This window comes from Mastomys coucha, unplaced genomic scaffold (assembly GCF_008632895.1).
Source record: "Mastomys coucha isolate ucsf_1 unplaced genomic scaffold, UCSF_Mcou_1 pScaffold6, whole genome shotgun sequence".
In the NCBI taxonomy this organism is placed as follows: Eukaryota; Metazoa; Chordata; class Mammalia; order Rodentia; family Muridae; genus Mastomys; species Mastomys coucha.
Window position 1 is genome coordinate 102,563,872 of NW_022196912.1, and position 24,778 is coordinate 102,588,649.

Genomic DNA, 24,778 nt, shown 5'->3' on the forward strand with positions numbered 1-24,778 from the left:
TTTTTATTTGGAACAAGGTGCACTAAGCAAGACCTTAGTTTCCCCATGGCATGGTAGAAGAGCACACAGGGCAAATGCATCTGCTAGAATACTCCCAGTATATGAACATTATCCTACTCACCGTTTGGGGTGATGTTATTCATAAAGTTTATTCATAAAGTTCTTACAGAAAATTTTACCCCTGGATTAGTAAGTGTCATACATAAGGAAGTAGTCTCAATTCTGTGTGGGACAGTGCTTTCTCTAAGTGCTGCAAGATTGGAGAAGCACAAATGTAACCCATCCTTTAAAAAAACAAAAAAACAAAACAAAACAAAAAAAACTACTCCAAAATAGAATAATCAATGCCCCTATCTCCTGGAACAAAAAGGAGTGCTGGGATCTATCACCGAGATTTTCCTTTTTTTAATCTTTAATTTTTTTTTTTTTAACAGTCCAGTCTTTATCCCCTTCCTGGTCATCTCTCCGATGATTCCTCATCCCATTCCTCCTCCCCTACTTCCAAGAGGATGTCCCCACTCCCACCCACCAGGCCTGCCTACTCCCTGGGGTCTCAAGTGTGTGGAAGTGTAGGTACATCTTCTCTCACTGAGGCCAGACCAGGCAGTGCTCTGCTGTCCATGTCAGATTTAGTTGTAAAAGGCGCCTCTACTCCTTCCTCCGCTTCTTGCCTTCATGCTCATGTTCCTTGGGGCGACTGCTATCAGAGGGTCTTTTAGAGCCACCGTGCTGTTTTGCTTCCTCCAAAAACTTGTCCAAACCAAAAGGATCTTCTTCAAACTGAACTGGTCCTTCTCGGACTCTCTGTCTACGGTCTGAACCAGAAAACTCCTTATCAGGAACAAATCTAGGGGAAAAAGAGAAGAGGTCATGAACTAATACTTTTTTGCTGGCATAAACAGGACCAAACACCAACTGTCTGCATTGGTACCTGTTGGTCTTTATCTTGGTTTCCAGGTCATCACCATACATGTCCTTGTCCAGATTTTTACTGGGCCTGTAGATGCTCTGAGCCATATCTTTCCCACCTCTCCAGGCTTGATCATAAACATTGTAAATTTCATCCTCTCCACCTGCAAATCCACTGTCCATACCCTATGGAAAAATGAAGGACACTAAATATAAAGGTATACTTATCCAAAGCTTAATCTGAATACTTAGGAATTAATATTTCCATGTTTACAGCTAATTAGAAAACCTCAACTACAACATTTATATAAAATAATAAACAAATATAAAGTTGTCCATCCACATGTGAGTTCTTACCTAGAGACTAAAATTAAATCAAGGTATTCATTAGACTAAGGTGGGTGTGGTATTGCAAGCCTTTAGTCCCAGCAGTAATGAGGCTGGCAGGTAGATCTGAGTCATGTCAGCCTAGTCCAAATATGTTCTAAGACAGCCAGAGATATATAATCGGCCCCGCCTCAAACAACAAAAAGTTCTGACTAGACAAAAAATAAAGGACACATGGCTGGGCGTGGCGGTGCACAACTTTAATCGAGACACCCAGGAGTAAAGGCAGGCAGATCTGGTTTACAAAGGCCAGCCTGGCTCACATAGTAAATTCCAATACAGCCAGGGCAAGCAAAAAAGCCAAAACAAAAAGAAGACACAAAGTTGGGTACGTAGAGAAGGTGGGTGGAGCTGGGAGGAGGTGGGAGAGTGAATATAGTCAAACTCAAGTGTATGAAAATTCTCAAAAAAACCGAATTCAAAAAAAAAAAATAAAATCAACTAGCAGTGACATTAAAATTGAAGGATTGTATTGTAGTAGTGGACAATGATGCTGACAATTGTAACCTCAACTGCCTGAGAGTGTCACTATTAATTAAAGCACACGATAAGGTCCTCAATGAAAATCTTCAAAAGTTTCTCCGGGTTTTAAAAGACTTAAGCTTAAGGTTAGAAGAAATGACCATTTTGAAAGATTTACTTAATGTGGAACTTTCATCCTGACTCCTGTTCAACTTAGCTGACATTGCACAGCCGTTAAGAATAAAGCTTTGGAGTTAAAGAATTCAAAGGTGAATGTCAGTTCCATCAATTATGCAACCCTATTTCAACTATCTATGAGAGATCATAGGGTGCTACAGAGATGGCTCAGTGTTAAACACTTTCTACATAAGTCTGAGGGCCGGCCGGGCAGTGTGGTGGTGCCTGCCTTTAATCCCAACACTTGGGAGGCAGAGACAGATGGATTTCTGAGTTCGAGGCCAGCCTGGTCTACAGAGTGAGTTCCAAGACAGCCAGGGCTACACAGAGAAACCCTGTCTCGAAAAACCAGACGTCTGAGGGCTCATGTTTGGATTCCTAGGACCCATGTAAATGATAGGCAACTGCATCCTCTGAAGATGTAGACAGGAAACTACAGAGCAGACTGGGGAGGAAGATTAACTCTCAGTGAGTTCTGGAATGGACTAGACAGATGTGTCTCAGTGAGTAAGGTGGAAGGAAGAGTGATAAGGACAATTTCCAACATCAACTTACCACATTAACATGCAGGTACATACATGTGCCTACACACGCAAACATGCATACAAATGAAAATGGAAAAAAGAAAAACCAACCCCCCAAACCAATAGTCTAGCTTCATATGGTGTGCATCTCCCTCCACTCTTTCTGAAGGATTGAAATAGGCTTGGAACAATGCCAGGAATATAAAACATCAAAATGTATAGTTGCTTGGAAGAACTAACTCACATGCTGTCTCTAAGTCTCAAACCATTAAGTCACAAGTTATCCCAGGAAGAGCTGACAGTACTGACACTTACTGTCTTCAGTGAATAGTAATATGGAAGTGTATGCCTTCAAAACACTTTCCTCCCAACCTGCTTTTTAGTTGTGGTGTTTTGTCACTGCAATAGAAACCATAAGAAACCTCCACACGAGATAAAGGTGCTCTCTATGTTCCTCATACCTTGGATTGGTTGAAGAGCCTTTGGTCATACTGAACTTCGTTGGAAGTTCGAGGATTGGGCACACCAAGAGCAATGACTTCACTGATATCTCGATTTTCATTTCTCTGTAGTTTTGACCTATTTGAGATAAAGATTGATTAGAATACTTTCACCGACAAGAGGAATATATGCAGTATCAATACAACCTCTCAGAAGCAAAAGAGATGAATATGTTATACTTATGTCTCATGAATATATGTGGTCTGATGATGCACAATCACACTAGCAGCCCTGAGAGTACTTCAGATACATGCTTAGAAAAGGTGGGTAGAGTCTACAATTGGGTCCTACTACCTCAGAAGAACACACAAGAGACTGGCTCTTGGATACAAGTGGATGCATCACACACCTTCCATCCTTCTCAGTGGGCTACATTCAGCTCTGACCTAACTACATACAGTGATTTTTAATGTACTAGGGTTCCATGCCATGACAGAAAACATGACAATGACAAGATTACTCTATGACTTCTGACATTACACACTAATTCCTCTGCTGTTTTAGGATGAATGCAATCAACATCTCAATGAAGCCATAGTAACTGCCACTACTTTACAAGATGCTTATGTCTTAGAATATTTCTAGACAATTTTATTTTCATCCATTTACAAGTTCACAGCCACTTTACTGGTTTTAACTTTAAACTGTGGGTTGGATCAGCTTTTAGCATCATCAGAGCATAGAAAACTGCTCATATGGGAAGAAATTGTTTCTTATCTGCATGTAGCCCAAACTCCATCTTTGGAGCACAGCATTTCTGGATGTTGAAGCAACCTCAGTCCTCAGGCACTTGTAAATCACAAACTTTGCCGATGCCTACTTTATGTTCCTATGAATGTATTGGGTTTGTTTTACACCATTTCATTTTCCCATTCTTCAAAGCCCTGTTCTGAATGTTAAAATAAACTACTCATGGGAGTCCAAAAATCTTCCTTCAGAACTCCCTCTCCTTCCCACTGCACTAGGCACAGTACATGACCTAGAAAGGATGGCTGAGCCTATGGTGGCTGGCTTCCCATCTACACACAGGCACGCAAGCAACTTACTCCACCACTTGGGAGTCAAAAAGCACACACCAAACAATTTTACTCTGTAGACCAGGCTGGCCTCGAACTCAGAAATCCACCTGCCTCTGCCTCCCAAGTGCTGGGATTAAAGGCGTGCGCCACCACTGCCCGGTTCCTCCACTCTTGCATGATCTGGATTCCCTTTCGTATCCCAGACATTATCAAGACTAACTACTAGTTCTACAAGGTGAAGAACAAATAGGGAACCTTCTAGGGAGCTTCAATTCTGTTAAGATAAACCATTTGAGTTTGGCAAAGGTAGTTCTTAATTTATTACCAAGCTAAAGAAACGCCCTTCTTCCTGACTCACATCTATGTAGTAGTAACCCACCTCTTATCAGGAGCTGTTCTGGACAGGTTCCGTTCATGCTGCCTCTCTTTTCGCCTGTCGTGACGGATTTCATCTCTTTCACGGGCCTCTCCATCCTCTGTGGACAGTTGAAAATTAGCTTGTCCCTGTACTAGCTACTCATATTTTGCACAAGAGGCTCTTCAACCTTAGAAAATGCTCTATTTTCCTAAGTTTCTGAGCCATGGCCTAGGCTATCCTCAGACTCTGGCTGGTGTGTCCCATTCTGCTGCTGGGATTATAGGTGTGTATCACCTCTCCTTTGTGGTCACACTCAGTCCTTTAAAGTTTGTGGACTGAAGACTCCTATTTCAGCTGCTGATTACTGAAATGTACCTAAGTAGAAAGCTGGACTACTGGAGAGGGGAGCATGTGGGTAAAAATCCAGTCATGTTAATTGTTCTTAAAAATTAACCAGAGTCTAGGTGGAGAGAGGATCATTTCATCACACATTGCTTTTCCACCCCTTCTTCTTTATGTTTGAAAACTGTCATGATAAAAGGCAAAGAAAGGGCTGGGGAATTGGCTCAGTTGGTAAAGTGTCTGCTGTATGAGGACCTGAGTGTGGATCTCTAGCAGCCAGGTAGATGGCTAGACATTGTGGTGTGTGTCTAAAATTCCTCTAGTTAGCCAACTGGTGTGCTTCTGACTCAGTGAGACCCTTTTTTAAAACCACAAATAGTGATTGAGCAAGGATACTCAATGTTACCTCCACAGGAACATGTAATGGGCATGTACATGCACACATACCACACCACACAAAATCTTTTAACAAATGGAAGAAAAGAAAACTATGTACAAGTTCTTGTTGGAGCTTGCTGCCCAGCCAGCCTGGCTAAATTGGTGAGCTCCAGGCAGAGGCTTTCTTTCAAAAAATGAGGTGATTGCTGGCCATCTTTAATAGTGCCACAAAAGCCACTGGGGGTGGAATTCGGGAATTAGCGGTGGTATCCTCCAAGTGTTGCACCCTGCACACCACCATCCCGACCTGTCGGGCTGCATAAGCCACTGGTGCAGTAGGGGCAGTAATGCTATGGGGCTGTCCTCCTGCTTTTGGGTCACATCCTACCTACTCTGGCACATGTAGAGTGTTCTGACACATTCTCCTATGTAGACAATCAGGTATACTGGGGTAAACTCAAGGGCTTTTGTAGTCAACTGTCTTTCCATCTACAATGTTCTTCTACCATACAGCCACATGGATTACTTCCAAGTTTTTGTACTAATATTAGCTTTTACAAGTAAGGCCTCTTCTGACAAGCCTTTCTTTCTGGCATTTTTATATCCCTTGTGTTTTATTTTTCTTTATCCATTGTATTAGATACTATATGATTGATTTCATTTGCTTTTGTTGTTGTTTTGGAGACAGGATCTTACTATGTAGCCCTGACTGTCCTCAAACATTATTCCACCCTCCTGCCTCAGCCTCCTCAGTGCTGGGATCAGAAGTCTACTACCAAGTGAGTGACTCCCACATTAAAGACTTCTTTCAGGTATGTACTTCCTCATTTCTTGGAAGCTCAGTTCTGCATTATTTCAGGTATGTCAATTTTTCTTGTACATATAAACTACTTTTGTATGCTGTGAAATACCCTCCCACATACATACTCTGTGCATGGAGACTTTCTAAAACGACATATACATTGTCACAAAGTAAATTTCACAGTGAGAACTGTCATACCTTTTTCCACATGAGTTTTGATCCCAGCTCTCCTTTCTCTGGCTTTCTGGGCCATTTCTCTAAGTTTCTCTTCGTGTTTCTCCTTTTCTTTTTGAGCCATCTTTCTCTCTACTTGGGCTCGCATTTCCACTGCTTCTCGAGCCTGTTCAGTAAAGTAAGATGTTAGGTTTCACAATGGGAAATATATTTAAAGCTATCTTCAAACTCCTCCCTAAAGTTTGCCTGCAAAAGCAAGTGCACAGACTTTGTGCTTGTTGCTGCTAAAAAGACTATTATGATTTTGGAAGGCTGGGTTTTTGTCTCTAGGGAATGTTTTAATGGTACAACCACAGCGAGTCCAGTTGATTTTTATAAGTTAAGTACATTACTAATGCTTTCTTAGGAGCAATCCAAAAATGAAATATTGGCTGAGCACAATAGCCAGCACCCAGCACAAAGAAGATCATGAGTCCTTGAGTTCAAAACCTGCTAGGCACGGTGGTGCATGACATTAATCTCAGCACTTGGAAGGCAGAGGGAGCTGAGTCTGCATGTGTTTGGTCCAAGTAGCCAGGGCTATGTAGAGAGATCCTGTCTCAAAAACAAAACAAAGGAACCAGGCTGAACCATGCTGAGATCCAGCCTCTAAATGTAAGTAAACAAGTAAATAAATGTCACTAGACATGGTAGTGCATACCTGCAATCTAGAAATCAGGAGGCTGAGACAGAAGGATTGCAGTGAGTTCCGGCATAACTTGAGCTTGAAACTCAGATCCTTATCTCAAAAACCCAATCTACCAAAATTTATACTTTACCTTAAGGCAAAATTTTTGCCTACTTCTAAAAGACTATAGTAAAGCATTCAAACAAAACCTAAAAAAAAATTGACTTATTTGTATTTGCACATGCATATCAATACAGTACTAAATTTGAAATGTCAATAGTCAATACCATCAATGCCATTTTGTGAGTGAACTAAATCACAATGTTTACCTACCATTCCCTACAACTGTCCTTTTGGGGAACATCTACATCTAAAATAGAAGAAAAATGCAACATACAACAGTACCTAGTAATCGTCAAAGAACTAGGTCAGCCTAAGAAACCACTACTCTGGCACAGGAGGATCGTCACTGCTAAGGGGTCTCCAGGCAGAGCTGCAGCTCGCCCTTGCTGCCATCAGCACACACAATCAGTGTCCCTCTGGTATCTGATGTAAACTGATCTGGCTTACAGATGCAAGAATGTTCAGCCAACTGTAAAAGACCAACCTTCCGATCAGCAATGTATAGCGCTTCAGCCAGTTTGGCAAAATTTTCATTTATGTGGACAGTCTGAAGTCCTCTTCCATCAGCAGCCAGCCTTTTGTCTAATGGAATTGTATACCCCTGAAGTGAAAGTGGAAGACAGGTCAGCACAGTGGGGCTAGTTATTATGCCTTTCTGAGAACCACTCACACTTCTACTTCTCATAGTTCTTAAGGTCAGTGCTCATCACCCTAGTAACAACTACATGAGGCTGGAAACACAACTCCCCATCTCAAGGAAGGTGTGGCAGAGTGCAGAGGGATGGCGAAAAAGTCAGAGTCAGTACACAGATGGATTAAGTCTGCAAGGGCCCAAGCATTTAAAAGACCACAGTTCAATAGTCAAACTCTAGTAAAACCAAGTCATAAGAATTCAGACAAAAGCCAGGCGGTGGTGGCGCACGCCTTTAATCCCAGCACTTGGGAGGCAGAGGCAGGCAGATTTCTGAGTTCGAGGCAGCCTGGTCTACAGAGTGAGTTCCAGAATAGCCAGGGCTACACAGAGAAACCCTGTCTCAAAAAAACAAAAACAAAAAAACAAAAACAAAAACAAAATCAGACAAACTGCTAGACCCCAGGGAATATGCTGAACATCTGTTGGAATCATATCTTTCCAGCCTGGTTTTATTTTTCCAGATTTCTAACTTGTGTCTCAAACACTACCTTTAAGTCCATTGTCTCCTAACATGAAGCAGTGCTAGCTGGGTATGCTGCTACATGTCTGCAATAATACTTGAGAGGATTACAAGTTCAGGACCAGCCTGGCCCCAAAGCAAGTTCCAGGCTACAGGCTGAGACCTTGGCACTAAAGCAAAATATAAAGAACTTCCCATCTGAAAGAATCCAGAGATTAATGAAGACCCAGTGTTTCAGAATTGTCTCAACACCTCACAGGGTTACACAGATACAGATCAACCCACATAAGACAGCCCAGAGCCTTTCCAGTGGAAGATAATGATGTAATTTTATATTTACATATATATGTGTGTATATATATATATATATTTAAAGATTTATTTATTTATTATATGTAAGTACACTGTAGCTGTCTTCAGACACTCCAGAAGAGGGCATCAGATGGATGGTTGTGAACCATCATGTGGTTGCTGGGATTTGAACTCAGGACCTTCAGAAGATTTGCTGGCGCTCTTAACCACTGAGCCATCTCTTCAGCCCTACATTTATATTTCTATTTAATTCCTGGTTCAAAGTTGCTGCCTTTCCCCAGAAATATGAGTCATGGGTAGGACTCCAAGCATATAAGGAATAGGAATTAGGAAGTGTATCCCCTATTTTACAAATCCTTACTACTTCTGGAAGCTCTGGCAGTTGAGATACATAGGATTTCTATGTGTTTGTTTTTTGAGTTTTTCTATGTATTTGGGTCTCTCTATTCAGCCCTAGCTGTCCTGAAACTCACTGTTAGACTAGACTGGCCTCAAACCTAGAGATTCCCCTGCCTCTGCCTCAGGAGTACCAGTACGTCCTACAACACAAAAGTTTTATTTTTAGAGTTTATTTTTTCAGACAGGATCTTTTAGTCCAGAGCAGCCTTCAACGTGTTATCCTCCTGCTTCATTTCATGTGTGCTAGAAGCTTGACCGTCATGGAGAATTATATCTTTAATCATGAAGGTATTTCTCTCTCTCTCTCTCTTTCTCTCTCTCTCTCTTTCTCTCTCTATCTCTCTTCCCCTTATCTATGTGTTTCTGACAGCTATAATATACCAGAAAGATTTACATGGTATTCAAATGCCTGGCATAGCAACATTTCTAGTGTACTTTAAAATGCCCCATGAACCCGTCTCTTTACTTCTTGGGGCTACACCAGTTCTCAGAGGCTGCATGTGCGCCTCCACTGAGCTCTGCTCTCAGCAGCTGTAATTTCTTATTGGGAATGTTAGGCTAACTGAGCAGCTAAGGATTCAAGGAGTGTCCCCAGGCTGCAAGTCCTTCCTGAGCAATCCCCAGGGACAGTCCCAAGAGACAGTGTGTGAAAGTAATCACCTTAGCGTTCTTCCAGTTAGAAATGCAAGGAGGGATCTTCCACTCTTGCTGTTCCTTTACAGTCATCTGAAAACAGGCGAGAAGAGACATTTTTATTACAGTCTAACTGGAAATCCAAATACGACCCTCCCCAAGGACATCTCTACATGCATCAACACAGGACAGACAGTTGCAGTAAAATCTCTGCTAGAGTGGACAGTGTGTTACTGGCATAGACTATAGCCACAGGAGTACTAATGTGAGGAATTATCAGACTTCAGACTATCAGAAATGCTGGACAGTACTTTTCTACACTTGAACATGGCTGACTTGGAAGAGTGGGGCAATATGGCAGCTTTCAGATGAAAACGCAAACTGTGCAAGTCAAACAGGACCTGTCCACTCCCCTGAATTCAGAGCTCAAACTACTGCGGGTAAAACAGCTGCTGCTCGCTCCCACATATTCATTCTCATAAGCGCACTGTACTGTAGTTTTAATTGGGTCCATATCTGATCTCGTAAACATATGTTAAAAACAACAGTGTAATCACCATGGTGACATGTACCTAAGGCAGAAGGACTGTTGGTAAACCTAAAATCACAAGTGAGAAACTCTTGACTATAGCAGGGTTACCTTCCGACTAGGAGAGTGCATCACAGGTGCAGGAGGAGACGGAGGGCCCCGGGGGATTTTCTTATTAATCCTGAATAAATTAGAGTGAAACAGAGCACATGTTAGCCGGTAAATGTGACCACTGTCACCACTCATCTCACAGTGTTAACACAGCACATTACAATGCACTCCCAGCTTGATAAAAGTGACATACAATTAAACATGAAGCATACGATCCAGTTACCTGGATAACACAATTTAGACAGTGAGCATCCTGATCCCCTCAACTTGTCCATGATCCAGGTCTCTACTCTTTCTTCCCCATCCCTACCTCCTTTTCTCCATGGGTGACTATTCATTGACTGAGTGTAACTAAGTGTAAATTTGCATTTTCTAGAATTCTTTAAAATTAATTCATGCAATGTCTGTATGTGAGGTGGATAAGCATGTACCCTGGGAAGTATGGAGGTCAAAGAACAACAATGGAGTGGGTTCACGCCTCATGCCATGTGAGTTCAAGGAAAGTGTCTAACTCCTGAGCCTTCTAGCTGACACCACTGTCTAGACTTTTATATACACATAGGCCCATAACATTGTATTATGTGTTTCTGTCTGGCTTCTTTCATGTAGCATAATTATTTTTAGACTCATCTGAAAAGACTTTTCTCAGTCCAATAATATTCCAGATACTGATGTACCAATGTTTGGATATCTACTCACCTGTTGATGAACATGGAAGGTACTTTTCTTGTTTGATACTTAAAAATATAAATATATTTATATAAGTACACTGTAGCTGTCTTTAGACACACCAGAAGGTGGCATTGGATCCTAGATGGTTCTGAGCCATCATGTGGCATGTAGTCTCTGGGAATTGAACTTTGGACCTCTGCAAGAGCAGTTAGTGCTCTTAACCACTGAGCCATCTCTCCAGTCCCCTCTTGTCTGACACTTTAAAACAGCAGCAGTTCACCCTTGTGAAACCATGTACTTACTTGAATCTTGGAGGCTCCATTGGGTCTTTCTGCATTTCTACCATCCGAATAACCCTCTGTTTAGCTCCAGAATTGAATGCTACTCCCTGTTGAGATGGTGTGTAGCTAAAGAAAGTAGATTAAAATTAAAGGTGTAATTAGTTCAAGCTTTTTTTGGTAGGTATTTGTCTTCTAATACAGTCCAAAGTGACCACACTTTCAACTCTGCAGAAAGTTCTGATATAAAATCATTGTACATGTAGGCAGGGCAGCCAGATATAAACCAGAAAAGAAACAGAAACTGAATCACAAACAAGATGTGCACTCAAGTGCTCAGTGACTTCCCTTCTTTTTTTTTTTTTTATTTTTTCGAGACAGGGTTTCTCTGTGTGGTCCTGGCTGTCCTGGAACTCACTCTGTAGACCAGGCTGGCCTGGAACTCAGAAATCCGCCTGCCTCTACCTCCCAAGAGCTGGAATTAAAGGTGTGCGCCACCATTGCCTGGTCTGACTTCCCTTCTTATCCTTTCCATATCCCACCTGGGAAGTCCTCCTCACCATCTCAGGTCTAAAACTAGCACCTACTTTATCTCTACATTATGGGAAAAAACTGCCAGGGCTAGAAAGACGGCTCTGCAGTTAACTGCTCTTCCAGAGGACCCAGGTTAAATTCACAACACCGATGTTGGATCACACTACCCGCAACTTCAATTCCAGAGGATCTGACTGACTCCCTCTTTCTGGCCTTATAGGGCACTGGGCATACAGGCAAAACTCTACTAACTCCATGTTTTCCTTTTAGTTCTAGTTCCAATCATTCCTCACACAGTCCACTGAAGGCCTTCAACACTTAGCAACATTATAAATGTTTATTAAATATAATAAAAAATGATAAACAATTGTGGTTTGGGTCATATACCACAGGAAATGGTTTATTCTCTTAAAAAAAGAACAAACCCTGAAAATCAAAACCATAAACAACCATCTGAAGATCTCTTTTTCTTGAGACAGGTCTCACACCAAGTAACCCTGGCAGTCCTACAACTCAGAGATCCACAGGACTCTGCTTACACATGTGCAACCCCACCCAGCTTATAACAGTTACCATTCTAACATGGGTATTTTAAAGAACTTCTGCAAACAAGAGTTAATAGGCTTCAAAAGTCATTATTTAAGACCATGAGTTTGTAATTGGCTTTGTAGGCTGGTGAGAGTTATCAAAATCCCACCTATTGAGTCTGACATGCAACTAACTCTTCCATACCGGATATACTGAGCAGGAGCCAGCTTGTCAGCTGCACGAACTGGCATGGCTGCAGCGACCTTCTGCGACACAGATTTCTCCAAGGCAACTCTTGTCTTTTCTGTTATCTAAAACGAGAAGCATCATGTTGAGTGGTTTGGAAATTAGTAAGGACATAAAGTCATCTAAAATAATCACTTGTATCAACTCCTCCTTACCTCTTTAATTGCCTCTTCATCGGGCCTTTGCAGGTCTGGGTCATCGGCATTCATAACCTCCTTTGGAACCAGGTCAGTGTATTTGCTATAAATAACCTAGAGTGTCCAAACACAAGCATACTTAGGGATACAGAGAATATAAAAGCAGCCTCACTAAGTCAGTCTAGATGCCAGCACATCCTTGGAGCATATTTACACATTTAGGATACCTAGTTTTGTGGTTCAGATTTTTTTTTTTCCTTAACAGTTTGTGGTTCAGATTTTAAAACTAAAATTGCTTAAGATACATACACAAATTGTGCTTCTGACTCCAAATTAATCCTTTGCCCTTGACTCCATTCATTTAAATTATTTGAGATCTTCTAATCAAGTCAGTATCCAAATACATTCTGCCAACAAGATCTTAGGCACTAGTGATCTCTATTTGAGGCTCACTAGGACCTGAAATTAATGATGATATAAATTGCCTATGGCTCCATTGTTTGGATTCAAAACTCATCAGAATTTAAGTCAGGTTACTAAATAATTTCCAAATTCACTGAGCCTAGAAAATTCCACTGACTTCATCCTATTTATAATGTTTGTTTTCTGGAATCAATTCTATCTGCAAATTAGGAAAGGAAACAAGAATATTTTCTTCTGTAAAAGTAAGAGAAAAACAAATATATTTATACATGTATTCTAGTTTTATATCTGTCTTTGTGAGAAATAACTTTGTGAGAAAAAACGTAGGGAGGAAAGGGTTTATTTGGCTTACAATTCCAAGTCAGAGTGTATTACTGAGAGTAGTCAAGGGAGCTAGTCATAACAGACCCAGTCAGGAGCAGAGACATGAATGATCCTCTGCTGCTTGCTCCCACTTAGCTTTCTTTTCTCACACAGTACAGAAACCTCTCTGTCTAGGGAATGGTGGCACCTACAGTGGGCTGACTTCTACATGTGGCCAACCCCATTTAGACAATTCCTCAACTGAGGCTCCCTTCAAGTGATTCTGGGGTTACAGCAAATTGACAACACAAATGAATTATTCCAGTACATAACTTGTTCTATATTCAACTTTAGGACTACTTTATGAATTCTATCAGGAACAGCAAAGTTCCTAACTCATCCTCAATAAGATAGGGCCACATATCAGATTTACCACGAGTGCCTGGCTCAGAACATTCTACACAAGGTATTAACTTCCCAGAGCTATAAACTGAAATGTCTAGCTTACTGTTTTGAAGAATGAATTAGAAAAGAGAGAATTTAGCACAGGTTTAACTACTGAAATATGAGCCATCAATAGCATCATCTTTTATGAGTGTTCATTTTATAAGGAACCCAGAAGTGCAAAATAATGAGACGAGTAAAGATTGGTACATGAGGACCACATAGCAGTAACCCACCTCAAAAGTCTTATTTCTTTTTAGGGTGGAAAAATCTACCCCACCACAAATTGAAAACTTTCTAACATGGTAGAAGAAAGCACTGAGATTACCAAGAGTTAACCACTTTTACATGGTAGACATTACAGGGAGCTGCTTCTAAGTCAATGGCTTCCTAGTAGTCATGCATGTTCAATATTGTCTCGATGGTAATTTAGTATATAAGAGCCATTTGCTGCTTATTTGGGTATTCCAAAGTTAATAACCCTGTAATGTCTATTTTTGAAATATAAAACAAAAACCTGAGTACAACAGCTGTCACTGCTGGGTGTGGCCTACAGCATCAGATCCCCTGGAACTGGAGTTCCATGTGTGTGTTGGGAACTGAACTCAGATCCTTCGGAAGAACAAGTGTTTGTAACCACTGAGCCATGTATCAAGCCCCAACTTCCTGTGACGTTTACATAATCCACAATGGCAAGTAGTTTAGTAATACACTTCACAAAATATTTATCAATAAGAAAATCAGAAACAAACAAAACCAATGAGAGATTACCTTGTCTTTGGACTGTCCCTGTCGAGCAATTGCATCATATTTAATTTTCCCTTCAGGATCCACCTGAATGGCCAGAGCATTCGACATTTTTTTCTTTCGCCCCATATCCAGAGGATACTGGGCCACATGGATTTCTGGGAAAGCACCTCCATCTCCAAAATCCTGTATATTTCAAGAAAAGAAGTAAAAAAGAATATTTAGTAGTAAGTAGCAAATCTATGCTAGGTATGAGTGATGGCAGTAAACAAAAGCAAGGTGTTCATCTTGTGCAGGGTACAGTTAGTGGGCAAAGGTGTAAAACCAGGCTGGGTATAGGAAGTACCACGAGGATCATGCAGGTCCTGGGAAGAGGCACTGTCATACTTTCAGTGGAGTAGCTGTGAGGGCCTTTTAAAGAAATAACACAAGTGAAATTCTCAATCGAGAGAAGCAAACAAAGGAAGATCCAAGCTGTGGTGGTTTGAATAGGTTATAGCCCCATCCACAAATGTGTCTGAATGCTTGGCCCATAGGGAGTGGCACTATTAGGAAGTGTGGCCCTGGAGTAGGTGTGGCCTTGAAGTATAGCACTATGAAGATAGGCTTTGCTGTCTCTTATATGCTCAGGCAATGCCTCAGTCTCCTTCTGCTGCCTTTGTATCATGTAGAATTCTCAGGTCTTTCTCCAGCACCATGTCTGTCTGGACACTGCCATGCTTCCCACCATGGTAATGGACAAAAACCTCAGAAACTGTAAGCTAGCCCCAATTAAATATTTTTCTCTATAAGAGTTTTTCTTGATCACAGTGTCTCTTCACAGCCATAAAACCCAAATTCAGACACAAGGGAACCGTTTTCTTTTTCTTTTTTTGTATGCTAGAGGGGAGAGAGGGACAGAGAGAGGGAGAGAGAGATATACAGAGACACAGAGAGAGAGAAAGAGAGAGGGAGAGAATATGTGAATGTGTGTGTGTGTGTGTGTGTATGTTGGGATTGAAGGCATACGCCACCATGTCTGGCTCCCCTAATCAACACAGTCTTTGTTGATTTACATAGACTATATTGATTTAAAACTGAACAAAACAAAACAAACAAAAACTCTGAAGTTGGAACAACTTTTGGTCCTAAATAGATTACATAAGGGATACTCAATCCCCACTACCAAGAATGTTAGAAAAAAGTGAAATCAACAAGAGGGTATTTACTAACAAAACAAACCCCAAAAGAACCCTCAACTCTTGTTTTCTTTTTTTTTCTTGACAGAATATTTCATTAAATCTTGGATGTGAATTCATAGCCTCAATATGCTTATTTACTGGAGAGGGTTGAGATTTTTGAAAACCAACTAATCCAGTGAAAAAGAGCTATATTCTTGTATCTTCCTAAGAAAAGTGCCTTCTTGTACTCAGACCATCAATCTGACACATGCTCAGAGTCACTCGAGTTCTTCGACTGTAATCAGCACAACTGTAGCTGTAGCATTATGTGGTCGTTAACCCTGCCAGAAAATCACAGCTTTTACTGTGAAAACTGTAACAAAATGCCTTCTTCAGATAACAGCCACTCTCCCCAAAGCACCCTGGCATTTTCAGATTAGCTGGCCACTTGAGTTTGACTTCCAAATGAACTGCTCTGATCCGCCAAGATATTATAAAACCTTTGATAATCAATCAATTAAGACTAGAAAAACTAACAGCCACCAGATGTCAAAAAGCTCAAAGCTCTCTTGTATGAAAAATGAAGCCTGCTGTACCCACTCTGTAATCCAGGGAAAACCCCACCCTTTAAAACATAACTATAACCTCTTAAAGAACACTGAGTACAATTATATAATGCCTGCCACCACTACCTTTTGGCTGCATACAAGAATAGATTATGCAGGAGGCTGTAATGCCTTCCTATCTTGTCATTCATCTCACTAATTCCAGATAGAACAAAACTAAAATCAAAATCCCTAAAAACAGCAAGACAGGCTTCACATACCAGGATTCATAAAGACTAGATGAGAACACAGACAAAACAAAACCCAACAAAACCCAGGGCTATGTTACAGCAAGGCAGGGTGGGCTTTGTTAGGGCTCAGTTTCTTGACCTGACAGAGTAGACAGAGGCATGGCAAACAAGGGAGAGAAAGAGTGCAAAAGTCTTTGGGTAAGATGCTAAGCAATGTTTCTATTCAAAGATACTAGAAACATATCTGGAGGCAGGCTGAAAAAAGGCAGAGACCTTATGTATAAGGCAGATGTCATAACCAGGTAAGAAAGTTCTACATGGGGCTGGAGCTGGCTCCATGCTTAAGAGAACTGGCTACTCTTAGCAGAGAACTCAAATTTGGTTCCCAGGACCCACTTGTAACTCCTATTGCAAGGCCCTCTTCTAGTCTCCAAGGGCACTACATGAATGTGGTACACAAATGTACGTGGAGGCAAAACATCCAGACATATAAAATAACTCAATCTCTTTAATCTCTCATTCTTTTTTGCTTGTTGATTTTTATTTTTCAAGACAGTTTTCCCTGAATAGCCCTGGCTGTCCCGGAACTCACTCTGTAGACTAGGCTGGCCTTGAACTCACAATCTGCTGCCTCTGCCTCCTGGGTAATTGGACTACAGGCATGCAGCACCATATCCGGACTAAGGGGAGATCATTTGACATAAACACAATATATAAGTCTATTAACTGCTGACCCATCTCTCTACCCCGGATAGGTTGCCTCAAATGTTTACTTTTCTCTCCAGATACGGAAGATGGGCAAATATGTGAAATTGGGAAAAGATATGTAATGAAATATGCACAGGATTTTGAGTAATCAGTTAAATATGGGCTGTCAAGGAAATTTGTTCTTTGGGGACAAATCAGAGGACAAAAAGATTTTTGCTTCCACCAAATCAACCAAAGTTTAGCTTTCATACTCCTAAAGAGAGAGGGAGGGAGGGAGAGAGGAAGAAGTGGGTGGGGGCACATGCCCAGGACATAGTGCTTGCGAGAAAAGGTTTTGGGAACACGTTCGCTCTTTCCACTGTGGAATCAAATTCAAATTGTCAGGTTTGTGCTGCAAGAGCTGCTGCCTGCTGGGCCATCTGCCCCTTCTTATATGTGTATCACACTCTTCTCTTACAGTTCATGTGCTGTACGGCCTACATTTGTAAAGGCATCCTTTTTTTTTTTTTTTTGAGACAGGGTTTCTCTGTATATACTTGGCTGTCCTGGAACTCACTCTGTAGACTAGGCTGGCTTCCAAATCAGAAATCCACCTGCCTCTGCCTCCCAAGTGCTCGGATTAAAGGCGTGCACCACCACAGCCTGGCTAAAGGTATCCTTTTGTACAAGCTGAATAGTTCAGCACACTAAGAAGAAAACAGTGATTCTCTGGTGCTCACGGACCAAGACAGTGAGCAAGAAGAAAGTCTTTGCAAGGAAGAGCATATTTTCTGAACTTACCACTACATGGTTGTCAACAATCACCCTCCAGGGTTCAAATTTATCATACAAGTGTACAATAATACATTTCAGCTCACATTTACCTCTAATAGTCTTGGAATCCAGCCTTTCCTATATCCATATGGGGGAGGCTCCCTTCGAGATGAGACCAGAGAGGTCTGCAGTGATCTCTGAGATCTTGCCCTTTCTTCAGCTTCAAGTTGGTCCTGAGAAAGCTGAGTAGGCGCAGGTAAAAAGCTACAGGAAATCAAAGTCAAAATTTAATCATCACAATTCAGCTACAATATTCGCTTACTCAGCACATAGACTTAGAACCATTCAATATTTATTACATTCTTATGTGTGGAAAGGAAAAAAATTACTCAGAGACAAACAGTAAAAACCTTGACTATGCCAAGGGCAAATGCTTGTACAGACTTAAAAACAGGTTTTTTTTTTTTTTTTTTTTTTTTTTAACAAAGCTGGTAAGCTGCAGATTTCTGTGTTTCTATACTTTATACAAAAGTCAACCCCAGCACATGGTTTCCTAAGAATCCTTCCTAATTTTTAACAAGGCCTTAATTAGGTAGCCCAAGCTGGTCTTGAACTTGTCACCCTCTAGCTTCGGCCTTTAGAGTAAGGAGATTATAGAGGAATTTAACCCTATACTATTGTGCTTTCCTATTGGTTTCTCTTCTTTCTTTTTCTGCAGATAGGGTCTCACTGTGTAGATCCAGCTGTTTCCCTAGTTCTGGGACTCTAGACCATGTGTATTACCATCTAACTTTCTGATTATGATTAACTATTCATTTACCAGACTGAGCAACCTGAGCTGCCATGTGGGTGCTGGGTATCAAACCAGGCTTTCTGCAAGAACAGCCAATGCTTTGAACCACTGAGCTGTTTCTCCAGCACATATTTGCTAGTTTTTATAAACATCATTTAAGAATATACAAATGAAAGCTAACTGAAATCTTTGTAGTTCTCAAGTGTGGCCATTTTGAGACTTCACTTTTTGCCATTGTGATAAGCACTATACCCCTGGTGTTTTTCTGTTTTCCTCTTTCTTTCTTTCTCTCTTTCTTTCTTTTCTTTTTTTTTTTTCAAGACAGGGTTTCTCTGTATAGCCCTAGCTGTCCTGGAACTCACTCTGTAGACCAGGCTGGTCTGGAACACAGAAATCCGCCTGCCTCTGGCTCCCAAGTGCTAGGATTAAAGGTGTGGGCCACCACTTCCTGGCTCTGGCATTTTTCCTGTGTGTAACCATTTCAAATAGTCCTTCCTACTAATCTACATCATAGTGCCTGAAGAAGTCTTGAAAGTTTGCTACCCATAGCCCTAGTCAGCATAATTCACTCTTACTTTCTGTACCAAGGCCAGTACTACACTAGTAAGTATCATCTGTTGGTTGCTGTTGTTAAAACACTCCTGCAAAAAAACAAATTAAAAAATGAGGGGCTTATTTAGTGTCTTGGTCAGTGTATGTATTCCTGCACAAAACATCATGACCGAGAAGCAAGTAGGGGGAGGAAAGGGTTTATTCAGCTTACACTTCACATTGCTGCTCATCACCAAAGGAAGTGAGGAAAGGAACTCGGACACCGCAGGAACCTGGAGGCAGGAGCTGATTGATGCAGAGGCCATGGAGGGGGCTGCTTTCTGGCTTGCTCAGCTTGCTTTCTTATAAAATCCAGAACTACCAGCCCAGGGATGGCAGGACCCAGGGGCTGAGCTCTCCCCCTGATTGATATCACTAATTGAGTAAGTGTCTGACAGCTGGATCTCACAGAGGCATTTCCTTAAGTGAGGCTCCTATCTGTGTGATAAATCCATCTTGTGTCAAGTTGACACACAAAACCAGACAATACATTTGGCTTACAACTCCAGGTTACAACCCACCAAGGGATGTCAAAGCAGCTAGTGAAATCCCACACACAATCAAGAGCACGAGGGGCTTGCTTTCTTGCAGAGGGGGAAGGAGGCAAGCAGGCAGGCAAGGCACCATATAAGCTGCTTGCTGGTGGCTTATGCTCATCTAGCTTTCTTATACTGTTCAGGACATTCTGCCTAGGGAATGGGGCCCATAGTGGTTTGGATCTTCCTGCATCTCTTAGCAAGAAAAACAATCCTCTACAGACATGCCCATAGGCCACTCTGATCTACCCAATTCTTTTGCCTGATTATCTTTTGACCAAGGTGTTAAGCAGTTAAAGTTAACCACGACAGTGTTCTGGGTTTTTTTTTTTTGTTTTTTTTTTTTTAAATCCTGGCCTTAAACTACCTATACAGACCTGGCTGGCGTTGGAACTCACGAGATCTTCCTGCCTGTGCTATCTACTTGTCCATCTTCCCGGTAACAAAAAACTTGATTTCATTCTACATATACAACCTCTAGGGCAAAGCAGGACAATGAACCTTAATTACCATGACCAAAATATTTTTAGGATTTATACTGTTATGAGCCAGGAAAAAAAAAATAAGAGAAGTGGCTTTAACAGGCACAAGCCAAGGTCCTAAAATGAATACCTTCTTTAAAATCAGACTTTTCCAGCTGAGTTTGCACGGAAAGTTTTTCCACTTAGAGCAGTTAGGAGTTACATAACTTTTTGGAAGTCTCCCACTTAGCATCTTTTCTTAAAGGCTGGGAACACTTTACGTACAGTAACCAGGGCAACCAGTAACAGCAAAAGTCGGAGGTGGTTCTATGTACAAAAGACATTCTAAGACCCAAAGTTAAAAGGTGGAGCTGCGCGCATTTAGTAAACAGCAGCCCCTACTGCTGTCAATTAAAAAAAAATTTTAGTCGGTTCTTGGACGTTCCCAACTTCTTGTTTTTTTTTCTGTTTTTGTTTTTGCAAAAAACTTTGGGAAGAGATAGTAGCAGGAGAAAATGAGAAGCACAAAGCATACAAGCGGCTGGAAAGCCTCACAAGATTGGCGAGCTTTGCTCAGCAGGGTTAAATAAACCGCTGCTTCGCATCGCAACCACCTCAGCCCGGAGTCCCCAAGGTACTCGTCAACCTCCTGCGCCGCTTACGTGAAACTCATGTGAGGTCCTCGTGGCGAGGCCACGTCGCGGCTCTCGGAACAGGGAGGGGGCGAAATCAACCTGGGAAGCCCTTAAAGAAAGACCCCGGCTTCGGCGCGGCCTAGTCGCGAAGGAAGCCCGAGATCGGTTCCAGCCATGGGTTTGGCCAGGTTACTTCTGCGCCCCAGGCCAAGTCACAGCCCGAACAGTCCGGGTATAAAAAAAGAAAAGACGTGTACTCCAGACCCTTCCGTATCGTGGACCCAAATCAACAACCTACCTGGTGAGCGCCATCTTCTTCCGCTTCTTCCTGCGCAGGCCACTGCGTCGCGGGGTGAGTCTTGCCCGGGAACGAGGAACACAAGGGAAAAAATGCTCATTGCGCAGGCGCTCTCACCGAACGGCCCTCTGGTCCTTGTAGTTCTTTGAGTGGGACCTGTGGCAGCCAGTCTGTTGAAAGTGGGTTAGCAGAGCCATCAACAACTACCTTAACAAACGAAATTCCTTACTTCTGTAAATTTTACAGGCTAGATGGTCTCTGAGTTTAACGTATCAGTAGTGATAATACAAGATATGATATAAAGCCTTAATTTGGGAAGCTAATACTGTTATCCAACTCTGCTTTAAGGCTGCTACGCGTAGTATTGCTTAAGAGTATTGAATAGGATGCAAAGTCTGGCTGATCCCCCTCTATAAGCCGCCCTCCATGCTTATAGTTAATCGTTCTGTTAACAGTCATCTGCTTTAAATTTCGCTTCACGAATGAATTATGTAAAAAAACAGTGTGAGGGTGGGGCAAATAGAGAAGACGCTAGAAATTAAGATCAAGGAGCATAGATTTAGTTCAGCAGATGATTTGGAGCTGAAGTAGGACTGAGACAGGTAAGAAAGACAATTCTTTCTTTCTGAGATAGGGTTTTTCTGTGTAGCCCTGGCTGCCCTGGAACTTTTCCTATAGACCAAGCTGGCCCTGATCAGATATTGACTTGACTCTACCTCCCGAGTATTAGGATCAAAAGTCTTTGTCACTGAATGCAGCTCAAGAAAGACAATTCTTAGTCCAGCAGTTGTGGTATATTCCTTTAATCCCAGAGGCAGATCACTGTGAGTTCAAGGCCAGTCTGATCTACAGAGCTAGTTCTAGGTTGGCCAAGACTACACAAAGAAACCCTGTCTCAAAAGACCAAAACCAAACTGTCTTAGTGTCCACATTACTGTGGAAAGATGCCACCGTCAAAGGAACTTTTATAAAGGAACATACTTAATTGCTGCTGGCTTATACTTTCAAGGGTTCAGTTCATTATCATTATAGCACATCCAGGCAGACATAGTGCTGGAGAAGGAGCTGAGAGTTCAGCAAGCAGATTCCAAGGTAGCAAGGAGAGACTACTTCTCTCACCCTGGGCAGAGCTTGAATATATATATATATATATATATACATACACATTTCCCCAGAGCTGGGCCTCCACAGTGAAACACCCTTAATCCAACAAGTCCACACCTCCCAATAGTACCACACCCTGCTCCAAGAATAATTCAATCTCCACACCAAACAAACAAACCAAAGGACATTTCTTACCCCATACTGGTTTTCTATGGTAATGAGAGATAAAAGAGGCTACTTAGGACAATGTTAAAAGAATGAATGTGGGAAATCAGAAACACATAGACCAAAATCTGGGATGAAGGATTGAAAGGAAGGGATGGATATGTGTTCTTACAGTCGAGTCTCATTTTCCACAAAGGCATATCATATGGGATGCTTGTACCATGATGGTCCCTCATTGTCCTATGGTTTTATAGAGAACAGCAATTTTACTACAATACAATTAAGAGAGTAGATCTGTAAAACTGATTGGGTATCACGGTGGGAGAAGACTCTGGCTGCCATGCTTGACTACCCAAGTATAGTCTATCTCAGATAGACGAAGAAAGCAGACTCTCTCAGGCTGTTCTCTGACCTTCACACTGGTGTTGTGGTAGTTTTACACACCCACACTCATACACACACAAACACACACCCAAACACTCATACACTATATGTAACAAAACTTAATCTATAATTTTATTTTAGGTATATAGGGTTTTTGTCTGCATGTATATCTGTAATCACATGCATGCCTGGTGCCCGAGGAGGCTAGAAGAGGGCATTGGACCTCCTGGTTCTAGAGTAGTAGATGTTTCTGAGCCACCAATGTGGGTGTTGAGAATTAAAAATAGGTTCTCTGGAAGAGTAGTCATTGCTCTTAGCTGGTCTCTTCAACCCAATAAAATTCCCTTTTAAATGACTTACCGCAGGCAATGCTCTCCTTTAGTTATGTGGGGTGTGGATTTGGCTCACTTGTGCAGAATTTTCATGAGTTTTCCTATGTCATCTGGTCCTGGATTTTGGTAAGTTACCTAAATTGTTTCCGCCCACCCACCAGCAATTTGCAACAAACAAACAAACCCAAAAGACCTAACTTCTATCTTAGTTTTACCCTCTGGAAACTTAAAGTTGTGAGGAATTGGAAGTGAGCTGACCAGGGCTGAGGAGGAGGTTGCTCACTCAGTGCAGTCCTCACTACTCAAGCAGGAGGACTCAGTTCAATGCAATTCATGAAAGAAAAAAAAAGATGATGTAATATAAGCAAGCCCCACTAGCATAGCTTCGTTGAGCTCTAATCAGCTCACTAGCACTGGTTCTTCGAACAAGCAGACTTGCCTAACAGAGGACACCCAGAACAACAAACACCACATGTGCAGTGTGTCTGTGCTACAGAGTGTTGCAGGTGTTGGCATTGGGAGCCCCAGTGATCCACATGCAGGTGAAGCCTGAATTTTCTGCCTGCAGAAGCAGCTGACAGTAACCTCGATACAGCCTAAGCCTTGGAAGTGTTGACTGAACTCTAGAGTCAGCACACACGTTGAAGTCTAGTGGTTGAGGTCAGTAGTGGTGATAATGTAATGAAACAAAGCGGCATGTTCCAGGTCCAGCAAGCAGCAGAACATTGGCAGCTTCAGCCATGTACCTCTGGCTACACAGTGAAACCTTGTCTCTCTTTTTTCTTTTTTTCCTTTTAAAAATCTTCACTTGCTTCAGACTGCCTCTAAAATAACCAGGAATAGCCGGGTGGTGGTGGCGCACGCCTTTTATCCCAGCACTTGGGAGGCAGAAGCAGGTGGATTTCTGAATTCGAGGCCAGCCTGGTCTACAGAGTGAGTTCCAGGACAGCCAGGGCTACAGAGAAACCCTGTCTCGAAAAACCAAAAAAAAAAAAAACAAAAATAAATAAATAAATAAATAACCAGGAATAAATAGCAAAACAAAGTTTTGGCTTCCCATCAAATTTCTTTCTTCTTTATTGACTATTTGGAATCTTCCTTTATTAAGTTAATCTGTTTTTATTTGAAGCTCCTCTTTAAGCTGTGGCACATATCTTTAATCCCAGTGCTTGGGACACAGAGGCAGATGGATCTCTGTGAATCTGAGGTCAACCTGGTCTGTAGAGCGAGTTCCAGGACAGCCAGAGTGACAGTAAAACCTTGTCTTAAAAAAAAAGTATATAAAAATAAAGTTCAGTGGTGGGCTGGAGAGATGGCTCAGCAGTTAAGAGCACTGACTGCTCTTCTGAAGGTCCTGAGTTCAATTCCCAGTAACCACATGGTGGCTCACAACCATCCGTAATGAGAACTGATGCCCTCTTCTGGTGTGTCTGAAGACAGCTACAGTGTACTCACATTAAATAAGTAAGTAAATAAATAAATAAATAAATAAATCTTTTAAAAAAAATAAGGTTCGACTTAGCCCCAGTTCTGGTGGTATATCAGTCAGGGTTCTCTAGAGTCACAGAATTTATGGTAGTCTCTATCTAGTAAAGGAATTTATTGATGACTTATAGTCTGTAGTCCATCTCCCAACAATCTAATCCCAACAATGGTCGGCAGCAGCTGTGAATGGAAGTCCATGGATCCAACAGCTGCTCAGTCCCACAAGGCAAGCAGATGAAGCAGAGAGAGCCTTCCTGCTTCCAATGTCCTTATATAGGTCTCCAGCAAAAGGTGTGGCCCAGAT

The 24,778-nt window shown here is 41.8% G+C and overlaps 2 protein-coding genes and 1 pseudogene across 3 annotated transcripts in view; 2 read left to right on the top strand and 1 right to left on the bottom strand.

Moving 5' to 3' along the window:
• On the bottom strand, positions 1-21,110 carry Snw1 (SNW domain containing 1). The gene is made up of 14 exons (XM_031357306.1): positions 21,005-21,110; positions 17,801-17,954; positions 14,298-14,459; positions 12,375-12,470; positions 12,178-12,284; positions 10,936-11,040; positions 9,962-10,031; positions 9,349-9,414; positions 7,308-7,424; positions 6,058-6,199; positions 4,359-4,455; positions 2,921-3,038; positions 932-1,095; positions 1-847 (listed from the first exon to the last, which is right to left on the bottom strand). The coding sequence occupies exons 1-14, from the start codon at positions 21,016-21,018 to the stop codon at positions 649-651; spliced, it is 1,611 nt and encodes a 536-aa protein (XP_031213166.1). The 5' UTR covers positions 21,019-21,110; the 3' UTR covers positions 1-648.
• Positions 20,615-24,778, top strand: part of LOC116080765 — a 14,343-nt pseudogene continuing 10,179 nt past the window's right edge.
• Positions 20,634-24,778, top strand: part of Adck1 (aarF domain containing kinase 1) — a 159,886-nt gene continuing 155,741 nt past the window's right edge. The window contains exon 1 of one of the 2 annotated variants that reach the window (XM_031357310.1): positions 20,634-20,705. The gene's annotated coding sequence lies outside the window, so the exon portion shown is untranslated. Of the gene's footprint in view, positions 20,706-20,911; positions 21,008-24,778 lie in introns of those variants that run through there. The other variant, XM_031357309.1, reaches the window with a different exon arrangement.

What these genes read in the sequence shown, in the direction of transcription:
- Snw1 (XM_031357306.1), bottom strand. An exon ending in AGGGACAGTCCAAAGACAAG is followed by an intron (nt 12,471 to 14,297) that starts GTAATCTCTCAT and finishes TGGACACTCTAG; the next exon opens with GTTATTTATAGCAAATACAC. An exon ending in TATACATTGCTGATCGGAAG is followed by an intron (nt 6,200 to 7,307) that starts GTTGGTCTTTTA and finishes TTTACTGAACAG; the next exon opens with GCTCGAGAAGCAGTGGAAAT.